General features: G+C 45.1%; 1 protein-coding gene across 1 annotated transcript in view; it reads left to right on the forward strand.

The window, feature by feature from the left end:
- The window catches only part of LOC110559604 (aldehyde oxidase 2), a 67854-nt gene that overhangs the window by 20259 nt on the left and 33134 nt on the right, over positions 1–14461 (forward strand). Inside the window, exons 10-16 of the mRNA XM_060368397.1 lie at positions 2683–2779; positions 3531–3655; positions 5703–5836; positions 8145–8232; positions 10064–10150; positions 10273–10464; positions 13072–13299. Of these exons, the coding sequence (XP_060224380.1) occupies positions 2683–2779; positions 3531–3655; positions 5703–5836; positions 8145–8232; positions 10064–10150; positions 10273–10464; positions 13072–13299 (951 nt within the window). The remainder of the gene's footprint in view (positions 1–2682; positions 2780–3530; positions 3656–5702; positions 5837–8144; positions 8233–10063; positions 10151–10272; positions 10465–13071; positions 13300–14461) is intronic.

A 14461-nucleotide genomic window follows, 5' to 3' on the forward strand; every position in this document is an offset into this window, starting at 1 on the left:
ACCAGGTCCCCCGCAGTCCACTTTGAGTGCATGTATCGAATAACCTAGAGCCTTCTATGAGTCCTCACTTGTTAGGAGTTCTGCCATTCTCATACTGGACCAAGCTAGGGAGGAGTGCCAAGCTGGGACTGAGCCTCTGACTCATGAGGGTTTGGGATACAGCACAGACCCAAACTGTAGAAACTTGGACTTGAAGTCTTTAACCTGTGACAATCATATTCAGAAAAATCAGCTTGAGAAAACAGCTCATTTCTGGGCTTGCAATATACCATAGCTGGTGTGCAAAGGTGCTGGGGAACCATGGGTACAGTTTGAAATGTGCCTGAGGGGTACCAGTCTTCCAGTGCGCAGAGTTAAAAAAGCATGGTTCTTAATCTTTCTACACCAAACCAGCCCTTCTCCAGTTCCCATTCACCAAGTTTGCAAGGAATACAGGCTTTCTTGCTTCACTCTCCTTCCTTGGCTTGCTGTAATCCCAATGTGGGTATGCTTTTTTTTATTATTCTTTTAACCCATTTGAATTCTACTCTCCTGAAGGGGAAAATGGCACCCAGAGGTCATGCCCATGACCTGTCTAGGGCTCAGAATAGTTAGAGACTAAATTTTCTTCAAAATAAGCATGTCTAGGGTGAGCAAATAATTCTTTTATGACAAAAAGCAGGAAACAAAAGTCATATAGGCCAATAGTAATTTATCCATATACAAATTCACCTATTTACGTGAATATTGATGTAAACATGTGTTGTATATTATGAATGTTATATGTATGATATATATGTAAAATTTTTATATAAAACATATTTCTAAGAGAGGCAATGTAGCTTGGTACTAGATCCAAGCTGACAAATTATGGCCGCACTCCTTTCTACCTGTGTGATCTTAGGTAAGGAATTTACACCCTTGTACCACAGTTTACTCAGCTGTAAAAGGGGAGTAATGCTATGCACCTCATCAAATCCCATAAGAGTGAATGAGTTAATGAATATAAAACAAAACAGGGTCTGCCTCACAGCGCTCACTCGATATAGGTCATCCCATCGGAAGGTCTCAGCGCTTTTGACACATATTGTGGCAAAAAACATACTTCCATGTTTGCCACTGCGGCTTATTGAGGTGAAAGTGCGTTCTGTATCGTTTCATATCAACTTTTATATCAACTTGACACAAGCTAAAGTCATCTGAGAGGCGAGAACGTCAATTAAAAAAAAAAGCCTCCATAATTAGAGGTTGATGGGGAGGGCCCAGCCCACTATGGGCAGTGCCACCCCTGGGCCGGTGGTCCTGGGTTCTATAAGAAAAACATTGAGCAAGCCATGAGGAGCAAGCCAGCAAGCAACACCCCTCCCTGGCCTCTGCATCAGCTCCTGCCTCCAGGTCCCAACCTGCTTGAGTTCTGACTCCCTTTGAGGATGAACTGCGGTGTGGAAGCTTAACACGAATAAACCCTCTCCTCCCCAAGCTGTTTTTGGTTGTGATGTTTCAACACAGCAATGGAAACTCTAACTAAGACTAATTAGGAAAGTAAAAAGTTAACTAGGAAAATAGAAATTTCAACTGTGGTGTTTATTCTCCACTGCTTTAAGAAGGTAGGTGGTGGGGCTGGAGAAATGGCTCAGAGGTTAAGAGCATGGGATGCTGGTGTGAAAGCCTACTCGCTCAGAGAGGCAGAGAAAGCACCTAGATGACCTTCCTACTCTGAAGAATGTCCCGGAAGGAAAAAGCCCTTTCCTCTTCTCCACAGTGTCTTAAAAAGCCTTTCAAACTGAATCTCCCTCCTTTCTATTTCCTGTTTGCCTTTCTGTCCATCCTCCAAACTTCCTATCACTCTCTATAGGGTTTTTTTTTCCTATGTTTACTCCCTGTCAATTGGTTGCTTGCTCCACCTCTTGACTTTATTTAATCCTGTTTACAGAAAGCTCTTGGGTTAAAGGTGTGTGCTAGGGCTGAGCCACACCACAAGTAGAAACAGGTCTTTCCAGTTCACAGTCTTGGGATTCACAGTGTGATCAAATATCCTGCAACAAGTCACTTCCACAAACCTAGACAAGATGTTTCTAGAAACTAAGCCTGGGTGTGCACACTGCCTGTCCCACATATTTGCAGCCTTCTTTGAGAGCTATTTTCTCCCCTCTAAGTCCCATCTCTTCATCTTAAAAACAGAGGTAATAATAGAATTAACATAATATGTAGGCATACATATACACTGCTATTGTGTAGTATTTGTGTCATGTGACACCATTTCTGGGGAGATGTAACCAGATATCTACTCACCCCAGATAGGAAACCAACAGTGACAGACTGAAATAAAAAAATCACCAAAGTCCAACGTTGTGAAGCGGTTAGTTTAGGGAGATTACTTATAGACCTATGAGTGAGGGCTTGCTTACAGCAGCAGCAGGAATGGCTCAAAGGCAGCTGCCTCACAGAAAGCCCTCTCTAGTGTGATGGCTCACGGAAGCTGGGACCCGAGAGTTCACTCCGTAAGTCAGAGAATTGGGCTATCCCCGGCCCCTTCTAGGCAACTCTAATTTCAGCCTCTTTTAAGCGTACGCCTCTTGGCTAGTCCAAGAAACACAGTCTTCCTTCCGTGTGTCTCAGGATGCAACAATGTGGGGGTATGTACAAGCGGCCGGCAGCAAAAAGGAAGGGTGACTAGCGTTGTGTTTTCACCCTTTTCCCTAGGATGCCATAAAACACAATTCATTCCTGTGCCCTGAAAAAACGCTTGAACAAGGAAACGTCGAGGAGGCGTTTGAAAATGTGGATCAGATAGTTGAAGGTAAACAGTTCGGAAGAGTTCACAGAGCTATTCCTCAATTCCATCGTGAATCAGTCCTTGTGGGAGGCTCATCCTCTGAAGTCTTGGGGCTTCTTCTCAAAGCCTTCGTGCATCCATGTGCCTGTGTGTGTGTGTTGGGGGGGGTGTTTGGGGGTGAGAAATCAGGGTAACAGAATACCTAGGAGAAAATCCTAAGATTTGGTTAGCCAAGGGCAGAGTAAGAAATAGAACTTGGAACTTTTTTTAATTTTTAATTTTTTTTTTATTTATGTGCATTGGTGTTTTCCCTGCATGTATACCTATATGAGGTTGTCAGGTCTTGGAATTACAGACAGTTGTGAGCTACCGTTCGGGTGCTAGGAACTGAACCTAGGTCCTCTGGAAGAGCAGTCAGTGCTCTTAACCACTGAGCCATCGCTCCAGCCCCCTTGGAACACTTTTTTAATTTCATTTGTCTCACATGCATTGGTGTTTTGCCTGCATGTATGTCTCTATGAGGGTGTCCCCTAGAACTGGAACTATAGACAGCTGTGATCCGCCATGTGGGTGCTGGGACTTGAACCCCAGGTCCCCTGGAAGAGCAGCCAGTGCTTGAAACAGGTCCCCTGGTTGCCACAAGGTAAATGCTTGGTCCCTTGGTGGGTCTGACTGCGTTTGGGCTGTTGGCATCCCACCTCATTTAAAATGCTCCACCATGGTGGCTTCCAGCTGGCATGAACTCCAGGCACGCTCCTGCACCTGTCCTTCACAGGAGAGGTCCACGTCGGTGGACAGGAACATTTCTACATGGAAACACAGAGAGTGCTCGTTATTCCAAAGACAGAAGACAAGGAACTGGACATGTATGTCTCCACACAGGACCCAGCCCATGTGCAGGTAAGGTCCAGCAAGGCTCACTACCGCCTTCCTAACTCCATCATGGCAGTCAGTCTCCATAGCTCAGGCGGCAGCCACTTCTATAGCAGAAACCTAGAATGTAACTGTTGAACATCTGTAATGCAGCTAAGACCCCAGAAGCATTTTAATTTTTTCCCTGTTCTAATCAACAATAAAAGAACAATCCTGATCACCTTTTCTTTTCTCTATTATTTGTCTGTCTCTTTGTGCATTTCATGCATACATACAACCTACTTTGATCACATCCACCTCCCCAACTCCCTCCAACTTACCCCAAACCTCCATTACATCCCCTAAGTTTATGTATTTTTTTTAAATAACCATTGAGTCCTGCTATGCATGTGGGCATACAGAACTCAGCCAACTAGTTCCCATGGCCCTGAAATAAAATGGCTGCCTTGCTCTTATGCAGCTCTACAGGCAACTCACAGCTTCATGACCACAACAGCCACACCATGTCCAGATATCATCAATCTTACTGAGAAAGTCTCATGTATTCCAGGATATCCTTCACTAAGTAGCCAAGGTTGACCTTGAACTTCTGAACACCTGCCTCTACATCCTGAGGGTTAGAATTATAGACATTCACTACCAAACAGAATTTATGCACTGCTAAGTCTCAAACCCAGGTCTTCATGCTTATTAGCCTTGGGGAGTTACATCCCCAGTTAGGTAGGATCACTTTAAATTAAAACTCTGTTTATTGCTGGCTGGTGATGTCACACGCGTCTTTAATCCCAGCACTTGGGGAGCAAGTGGATCTCTGTGTATTCAAGGCCAGCCTGGTCTACAGAGCAAGCTCCAGGACTGCCAGGGCTACACAGAGAAACCCTGTCTCAAAACAACAACAAACAACAACAAACAACAACAACAAAGCACATTATTTGCAGCAGGCTTAGTTTAACTCTGTGACTGGATGGTATCACTAAAATTTTTCTTTACTCTTATAGTCCAGGAATAGCCACAAACCACTGAGATGCCGATCTCAGTCTGATATTGATGATTTCTTGAACGCCACTTCCAGGCTGATCGTATTCAGGGTCACAGAAGGACTTGGGAGCCTAACTGTGGCACTGGTCTGCCTTTCCAGACAGCTTTTTATAATAGCAGAGGGCAAGGCATGGGTGGCGGGCAGCGGGCAGCATTACATTTCAGCTAACTAGAAAAAGTGTTATCAGTTAACCTTTAAGCTGATTGGCCTAAGTGAGGCAAGGGAGGCGATGGTTAGGGTCTTTCCGAGTGCATCCAGGGTGTGGCCGAGTGTATATATAGATAACCAGTCACAAGCAGTAATATCATTGTGTCACAGGAAGACATTATTCCTGACCCTTTAGGATTATTCATTAGCATTATTGAGCAAGCAAGCAGACCCTGAGAATTTGACCTTAATTTTACCTTATGCTCAAGGTGGAGACTAGAAACAAAACTACAGCTAGTCTAGGCAAACGGCTAAAGTAGGTCTCAACAATACTCTACTTTTTCTCTAAAATAATCATTATAGATGATATTTAGAGTCAAGAGGTCACTTTAGATCACAGACAGAAAGTGCTCTAGGCTTAGGTTATAAACATGCCACCCTGGTTAGCAGGATGCCAGGAGTCCACTGCTGTTACGTGTTTGTGTCAGTAGGCTCAGGCATTTGACCAAGGGTGCAGCTTCCGTTAAGAACCCAGGATTTTGTTAGTTTTGAGGAAGACTAACAGTTCTTAAAGGGGCCCAGAAACTGGGATTGGTATCGGCTCCTATCATTAATCCCAGCATTCGAGAGGCACAGTCAGACAGAGCTCTGTGAGTCTGAGTCCAGCTTGGTCTACACAGTGAGATCCAGGACAGCCAGGGCTACATAGCGAGACCCTGTCTCAAAAACAAACAACAAGCAAACAACAAACAAACATGGACCAGAGCCCCCAACACAGGCTGAGTCTATCTCCATTGTCTTATAGTAGCAGATGGGACCACATAGCTCTTTTTCGGGAGACAACACACTTTGTCATCATTTTACTCATTTTACCTCCCTGTCTTACAGAAAACAGTGTCCTCTACCTTAAACATTCCCATCAGCAGGATCACCTGCCATGTGAAACGAGTGGGTGGAGGCTTTGGAGGAAAGGTGGCGAGACCAGCTGTGTTCGGGGCAATTGCTGCAGTGGGGGCTGTCAAGTAAGTCTGCCTTAGGAGCCACAAGTGTGGGAGAGGCTGAGCCCAGAGGATGGCCAGAGCCACCTGTTGGTCCCTGGGTGATTCAGGCCCCTGTCTGTTCCTTTATAAAATGCAGATAATTCACACCTGCCTCACTACCCTTTTCAGTTTTCCAAAAGTCAGCTGAACATATGACTTTGATGAAGGTAATGGGCTTTAAATAGGAACTGTGGGGTGGCTGGTTGACTGCTTCCAGATGGAGGGAGCCCCACTGCTGAGCTTCAAGGAAGATGACTTGTTTAGATGTGGGGCAAGGCACTCATCCAAAGCTCATCACTGCCCCTAACTTTCTTTGCTACTTTCAGCTCAGAGCAGAGTGAAATGGGGAAGGAAAGAGTCTTCACCTCCACCAGTTCCAAGTGCTGTCTTGGTGGATGGGTGGTCTTTGGGTTTATCTCAAGGGAAGGTTTATATCTTTGCTGTCCACAGCTCAACACTCAAGTTTAGCTGGCACTGGTGTGGCTAGTCCTTGTTCATTGTCTTTAAGTGCGTTTGTTGTCAGTGTTGGTGAAGAGGAAAAGGAGGAGGAAGAGGAGGTTAGAAAGGAAGGAAAGATAGGAGGGGGAAGAAAGGGAAAAGGAGCAGGGGGGGGAAAGGAGAGGAGGAGGGCAGGAGAATAAAAGAAGGGGAGGGGAGGAGCAGGAGGCAGAAGAACGGGAGGAGGAGATGCTGTTTAATATTTTGTCTGAGTTCCAATCAATCTGCAAAGCCCCAGTGTCCTTCCTTTCACAGCCTCTGTGTAGCTCAGACAGAAGCCTTACACACTGGAATGTCTGTCTTCATTCCCAGCCTGGGGAGGAGAGGAGCAAGGCTGGAACCTCATCTCCACTTCTCTCTTCTATCACTCACAGCAGAACTTGCACCTTCTGCTCCCCAGGCATGGGGCATTTAAATCCCAATGCCTAGGCTAGCCACTATGAGCCCTGACATCACTATATTCCAAACCTTACGCTGTGATCCCACTAAGCAGCCAAGCAAGGAACCAGTGTCTCCTGATATATCGAGCCTCAGCACACAACAGTCACACACTAAGTGACTTAGAGCAGTGTTCCAGATCCCCTGAGGTCATAGAAATTCCTGCCTCACCTGGACGTGGTGGGCCACGCCTTTAATCCCAGCACTCAGAGAAGCAGAGGCAGGTGGATTGCTGAGTTTGAGGCCAGCCTGGCTTACAAAGTGAAGCCAGGACAGCCAAGGCTACTCAGAGAAACCCTATCTCAAAAAAAAAAAAAAAAAAAAAAAAAAAAATCCTGCCTCAAAAGCACACACTTTTTTAAAGAAAGAAATTCCACCTTCCCATCCAAATCCCAGACCTTCTGAATCAAACTTAGCAGGGGATGAGCCCTGTGAGCCTTGGCACTGTGCATTTAACTGACATCTCTGTATTGATGTTAGCATTGCATTTACCCAGTCACACTCTCCCTTTATAACCTGTTGACGAATGGCAGCTTTCTTCTCCTGGTGAAGAAAGACCTAAGTCCCAGGGTGGCCTTTTAGACCATAAAAATAAAAACACCAGGAACTTTTCATTTTTTTCGAGGTTTAGGACCAAACTGGGCAAGACTCTCAACTAGCTCATCTAAGACCTCCTTGCCTCATCTAGCCCCGTGTCCAGCCATCCTCCCAGGCCCATAATCACTTCTGTGTCCCTTCCTCTTTCCTCTTCCCAGAGTTCCTTTCTCCCTACCAGGAAGTCCCACCTTCCACTTCTTGCCCAGCTATAGGCTGTCAGCAACTTTTATTATTCAATCAGAGATAATTTGGGAGGCAAGGTTTATACAATGTTATCTTGGATAAGTGAGGATTTGTTCGTAAAGATCTATGAGGAACAAGCATTAACAGTTTAATACATAGTAGGTTTTAGATAACCCCAACCATAACTAATAATAGACATATCCAAAATGGATGGATCTGGGTGAAAGTCAGTTTTGAAAGTCATAAGGACAGAACCTAGCTGGCATATGACATTAATCTCTTTAGACTTACCTCCAAACACTGAGTTACAAAGAGACAACAGTAACTTAGGCAATAATCAACATCATGTTTAGAAGATAGTGTGAAGATTAATAGATACAGGTGTGATAGACAGATGTACATAGGATTAAATGAGTGGAACAAATGGATAGGAGGGTGGATGGTGGATGAGTGGGCTTTACATGTTGTAAGTGGGTGTGGGAAGACAGTAAAATAAGGAGTGGAATAAATAAGCGGAGATAGATGAGTGGATGGACAAATGGATGAGTAGAGGTCTAAAATTTGTTTTCTGCAGGACTGGCCACCCCATTCGTCTTGTTCTGGATCGTGAAGATGATATGTTAATAACTGGGGGAAGACACCCATTGTTTGGAAAATATAAAGTGAGTACTACAAGTGAAATTATTAAAATGCCTTATTTGGGGCTGGAGAGATGGCTCAGAGGTTAAGATCACTGGTTGCTCTTCCAAAGGTCCTGAGTTCAATTCCCAACAACCACATGGTGGCTTACAACCATCTATAGTGAGATCTGGTGTCCTCTTCTGGTGTGTATGGCAGAACACTGTATAAACAATAAATAAATCTTTTTTTTAAAAAAAGCCTTATTTATTTGAGTGGCTTTGTACACTTCTATCATTTTTTTTCATTTTGCTGAAATCTAAAAACAATCAGCATCTAAAATATCAAATCAAAATGGTATGTATTTTGGACACCCATGACATTTTATGATTAGTTTTTAATTTAGTGTATAATTGTAAAAAATTTTTAATGATGAAATAAAAATTTAAATAATGATGTAAAGGCCCTGTTTAGGGGGTGCTGGGGCTATGACTCAGTGAATCAAATATTCACTATGCAAGCCTGAGACTGGAGATAGCACCCTCAGGACCACATAAAACCTGAGAGTATGGGGCTGTCTGACTAAAACCCCAGTGCCCAGGAGGACAGGACAGGACATCCCTGAAGCAAGTTATCTGGATAGACTAGCCAAATCTGTGGGGTCTGGGTCTGTCAAGAAACTGTGCCTCAGTAAATAAATTGAAGTGCAATCAATCTAGCCGGGTGCTGTTGCGAATGCCTGAAATCCCAGCAGTCAGAGGCAGGTGGATCTCTGTGAGTTTGAGGCCAGCCTGGTCTACAAAGCAAGTACAGGATAGCCAAGGCTACGCAGAGAAACCCTGTCTCGAGGAAAGAAGGAAGGGAGGGAGGGAGGGAGGGAGGGAGGGAGGAAAAGAAGGAGGGAGGGAAAGAAGGAGGGAGGGAAAGAAGGAAGGAAAGAGGAAAAGAAAGAAAGTTTTCTGACATTATCTGTTGGCTCCGCACACATGAGCACTCAGACATGTGGACACACGTACTTGTGTTAAAAGGAATAAGGATTTATATTTTTTAATGATTCTTCAAAGAAAAGAAAGAGAAAGAAGGTGCCCAAACTTTATGACTAAGAATAACACTTTGTAGTTGAAATGTTCAGAAACAATTTGACCATTTTCACTGCAAAATAATCTTTAACAGAAATCCACTAACTGGCAAATTCAAATTCTTCAAATCATACTCACTCCATTTCTCTTCAACTTCAGTAGAAACACTGTTTAAAAAAATGCTTGCTGGCATCTAGTAGATGATACTATTTTTCAGATTTGTGATTGAGTCCTTTGGACCGTTCTGTTTGAATATAAGGCTACAAAACATGTTTCTTTAGGAACCGCTTGAGCATGCACGTCTGATTTCCCACCTGGTTGTACCACGGCCTCAGATTACTGCATCATTCTGTTGCCTATAGTGCTTTTTACAAAGCACCTTGGCCACCCAGTAAGACAAGTCCAGCTCGTAAATCCTCCAACCTCTGTTCCTGAGGCTTTCCTGTAACAAGGGATGCCATGATTCATCTCCACGAATTCTGGGATCCCAAAGGCTTTCCCACGAGGAGAAAACCACAAACTAAATTAGAAAGAAAGCCAGTACGGAACGGCAGAGAAGCTTCTGAGAATAAAGAGGGTGAGGGTGGCGAACACATTCTGGGAGACGCAGCAAAACTTGGGACGAGAAAGGTCTCCTTCAACCAGACACTGGAAGACGAGGCCACAGCATGCAGGCAGGGTGCCACACAAGAAAATCTATCCTTGATTCTTTTCGGGGACAGAAGGGCGGTGAGTCGTAGTTGGCAGATACATTTTAAACAAAGGAGTAAAAATGAATGTCCATCATTTTTTACAGGTGGGATTCATGAACAGTGGACGAATCAAAGCCCTAGACATCAGGTGCTACCTCAACGGAGGGTGCACACTGGATGACTCAGAGCTGGTATGTGTGTGTGTCAGAAACCAACTGTGCCCTTTAGAGTAGGTAAGATGCAAAGTGCCTCGGTCTTTATGGGAGGAGGGGCAGTGGTGTCTAATATATGTGGGTATCTCCTCTTACTTTAGGTAACAGAATTTCTTGTACTAAAGCTGGAAAATGCATATAAAATCCGCAACCTCAGACTCCGAGGTCGCGCATGCATGACGAATTTACCGTCCAATACAGCCTTTCGTGGGTTTGGCTTCCCACAAGGAGCCCTGGTAACAGAGTCCTGCATCACAGCGGTGGCAGCCAAATGTGGGCTTCCACCAGAAAAGGTAAGATTACGATGGGGTCATAACCAAGGCTGATAAGGATTCAGAGGAGGAAGGTGTCGTTCTCTGCTCGGCCGGATCCTGGATTTTAGGGGAGACTTTTAGAACCCTGCTGAGAAAAGGGAGTCTGCCATCATAGGCCAAACACAAATAAATGGCTATCAGGAGGTATCAGACTTCAACCTTGTCCAGCAGAGTCCCACAGGAAGGAATTACTGTTGGCCTCAGGAAACACCGGGAAAACCACACAGGTTAACTGTGGCTCAGAATTTGAGATAAGAACTTCATTGTTTTCATGACTGTGGCGCGGCCATGCCTCCGTGTATCATTTATTAGCCACTCCACTGCTGGCACATATTCAGGTTGTTACCCCGTGCCGGCTGTTAAAATGGCACTGGGGATGGAGAGAAGGCCCAGCCATTAAGAGCACATGCTGCCCTTGCAGAGGACCAGGGTTCAGTTCCCAGCACCCACATCAGTGGTTCACCCAGCTCCTGCCCCAGGGAGTCCTGTGCCCTCTTCTGACCTCTGTGGGCACTTATTCACATGCACAAGCCCAAACACACACACGCGTAAATTAAAAATAAAATTTTGTCGGATATGGTGGCACACGCCTTTAAGCCCAGCATTCAGGAGGCAGAGGCAGGCAGATTTCCAAGTTTGAGGCAAGTCTGGTCTACAGTGTGAATTCCAGGACAGCCAGGGCTACACAGAGGAACCCTGTTTCAAAAAAACAGCGATAGATAGATAGATAGATAGATAGATAGATAGATAGACAGATAGATAGACAGACAGATGGAATCTTAAGGTGATCTTAAAATGAACACCCTGATACATATTTCTGGGAGTACATAATATCTTGTCCTTTTGTGTGGGTGTGTCTGTTGGACAAATGCACAGAAATGGGGTTGCTGGTACACTTGAAAGCTTTTCAGAGATACTGGTCAAAATTTACCATTTGAAAATATTATTCTGTACAGTTCCCACTTAAGACCTGTGGGGTATAAAGGTTGCCTAGGACAGGCTGATTCCAGCACTGACTGTTGATGGCTTCCATCCCCCACCCTTTCAGTCACATGATCCGTGTCATCTGCTCCTTCCACTCTCCCTCCGTAGCTACCCTGTATCCTCAACCCAGACCCTCTGCACCAGCAAGATTTCTCTATGTGTTGTCTCTGGAACATCTTTGTCCCTAAATTCAATGGGGACCTCTAGGTTTTCATTTGATTGGCAGAATGCTTCTTCCATACCAGAGAATACCTAATACTATAACAGAAAAATAATAAATCCCTGTAAGAATTTACAAAAAGTGCCCAAAGGCACAAAAGAGAAAGACATTACATTAGGATGAGGATTGGGAACTTGAGAGAGAGAGAGAGAGAGAGAGAGAGAGAGAGAGAGAGAGAGATCTGGAGAAGATGACACTTAGGTTCACCTTCAGGAATAGTAGATGGAAATGTAATTGAAGCAAATGAAACAGCATGAGCAAAGACAGTGGCCTCTTTGTGACCTGCATTCCTTGGCTATAAAGTGAGAACAATATGATTTACTTCATAGCGTTCCTGAGGACCAAATAAATTTTCACAAAAATACTCATTTTCACAGGGCTGGGAATGCAGCTCAGTGGTAGAGAGCTCACCCAGCATGCACAAACCCTTGGGCTCCAACACTAAAGTAACACATACATAAAAGTTTTCATAACCTGCCTAGTCTAATTCCAGTGTTGTTGCTGGCAACAATTCCTTCTGTCAGAATACGTTGCAGATAATGAGAACCCCCAGGCATTTCCAGCAGGCATTTCCAGCAGGCTCTCCTCTGGGTGTTGAAAATTCCCAGGATAAGAAGCAGAACCTGTTCAAACATACATTTTTGAAGATATAACTATGTATTCCAAGTGCAGAAGACTTGAAGAACTGCTTTTTGTCGTTCTCTGTTTTGCAATTTTGCACCAACAGAACAACCTTCACTTATGGTAGAGCCTGGCTTTCATACACTCTTCACTCTTCTCCATCCTCCAAACCCTGCTGTTTGAAAACTGTTGGCCAGCAAGATGGCTCAGTGAGTAAAAGCGATTGCTGCCAAGCTAGACAACCTGAGTTCTATCCCTGGCAGCTGGAGAGAACTGACTATCATGGATTGTCTTCTGACTTCCCCACGTATGAATGGCATGTACACACACAGGCACACACAGAGGCACACAGGATACAGGATAGATAGGTAGGTAGGTAGATGATAGATGGAGAGAGAGAGAACAGAAAGAGAGATGAGGAGGAATATGGATACATACATACATACATACATACATAACATACATAGACAGACAGACAGATTAGATAACCCAACTTTTCCAGTCCTTCCATCACAGTCCTTTTTTGACTAGTCACTGTCAAGTGCACTCCACTTCAGAGAAACCCTGGCTGGTGTATAATGAGAAGAAAAACAGCCCCACCACTCTCACGGCAGCACCATGAGCGCATGCCATTCGAAAACAATGGGGAAAAAGTCTGTCCTCCCCCGCCCAAGTTTATGCTTCAGCGGAAAGGCTTTCTAAGCCTCCCGGTGGCAGCCTGCCTTGCCACAAGTATTTACGAACTTTCGCACTTGTTTCAGATTAGGGAGAAAAACATGTACAAAACAGTCGATAAAACCATCTACAAACAAGCCTTCAGCCCGGAACCTCTGATAAGGTGTTGGAAGGAGTGTCTGGACAAGTCTTCCTTCCACATCAGAAGGACGCAAGTGGAAGAGTTCAATAAGAAGAACTACTGGAAGAAGCGGGGCATCGCTGTGGTCCCCATGAAGTTTTCTGTGGGCTTTGCTGCAACGAGCTACCATCAGGTAAGGGCCATGCCCAGAGCACACGGTATGCGACCCTCCTGTCCAAGACCCTCTCCGTCTTGGTCCAGCCAGCTGCTTCCGGTGTTCAGAGAACGCCACATTTCCCAGAGCAGCAGCCCCTCCCTGCATATCCAGAGGAGAAATGTCCAGAAGTCTCCCGAGCAGCTTCATGCGATGTGATGTTTTCTGGTAAGACTTTGCAATTTAGTTGTACTCTATTAAAAGTTGACTTTAAAGAACTTCCCTGTTTTAGGAACCTGTTTTTGTTTTGTTTGTTTGTTTTGACAGAGCTGGCCTAGAACTCCTTATATAAACCAGGCAGGTTTATATAAGGAGTTATATAAACCTCCCTGCATATCCATAGGAGAAATGTCCAGAAGTCTCCCGAGCAGCTTCATGCAGTTGTAGGGAAAAATCACCATGGCAAGAAACTTTGAAGAGCGTGAGAGTGTCAGCAGTGTAGCTGCCAGGACCTGGCCCTGGCTTCCATGCTGTTCAAAAGGAAGCCCACAGGGCCGTTGTGTGTGTTCTGCTGAGGAAGGGGTGCCCCACCAAGCAAGGAATGGTTGGGATACCTGCCAAGTCTCAGGCAGAGAAGTCATTCCACTGCTCTCTGACCACCTACCTGGCACTTGGAGCCACCTCCCAGGGAATCTCTTGGCTCTGGTGGGGAAGAGGGAGCGGGGTCCAGAATTGTCCCTGGTCAATTGGCAAGAGGAAGAGGCATGTCATCCACAGGCAGAAGGGAGGCAGAAAAGCAGCATGCACATGGCTAAGACCTCCGAACAGAGCCGAGCAGTGGTACCGCAGGCCTTTAACCCCAGCACACGGGAGGCAGAGGCAGGTTAATCTAGGAGTTTGAGACCAACCAGCCAGGTCTACAGAAAGTTCCAGGAAAGCCAGGGCTACACAGAGAAACCCCAACTCAGAAAAAAAAAAAAAATCTCCAAGCCTAAGCTGACAAATCTCTGGATCTTGTTGGGTTACAGGGATCTGAAAACTGTTTAGAAATGTAGGAATGGCGTCGCTTACTTCCTGCTGTCAACCCAGATAAGAAAACTCAGCAACAAAGCACTGCGTGCATACTATCAAAAGCATTCCTCCATTCATCCCCGATACTGACAGCCTGTCTCCACCCAACCCCTTCCTCTCCTACACATAC

This window comes from Meriones unguiculatus, chromosome 15 (assembly GCF_030254825.1).
Source record: "Meriones unguiculatus strain TT.TT164.6M chromosome 15, Bangor_MerUng_6.1, whole genome shotgun sequence".
NCBI classification, from domain to species: Eukaryota; Metazoa; Chordata; class Mammalia; order Rodentia; family Muridae; genus Meriones; species Meriones unguiculatus.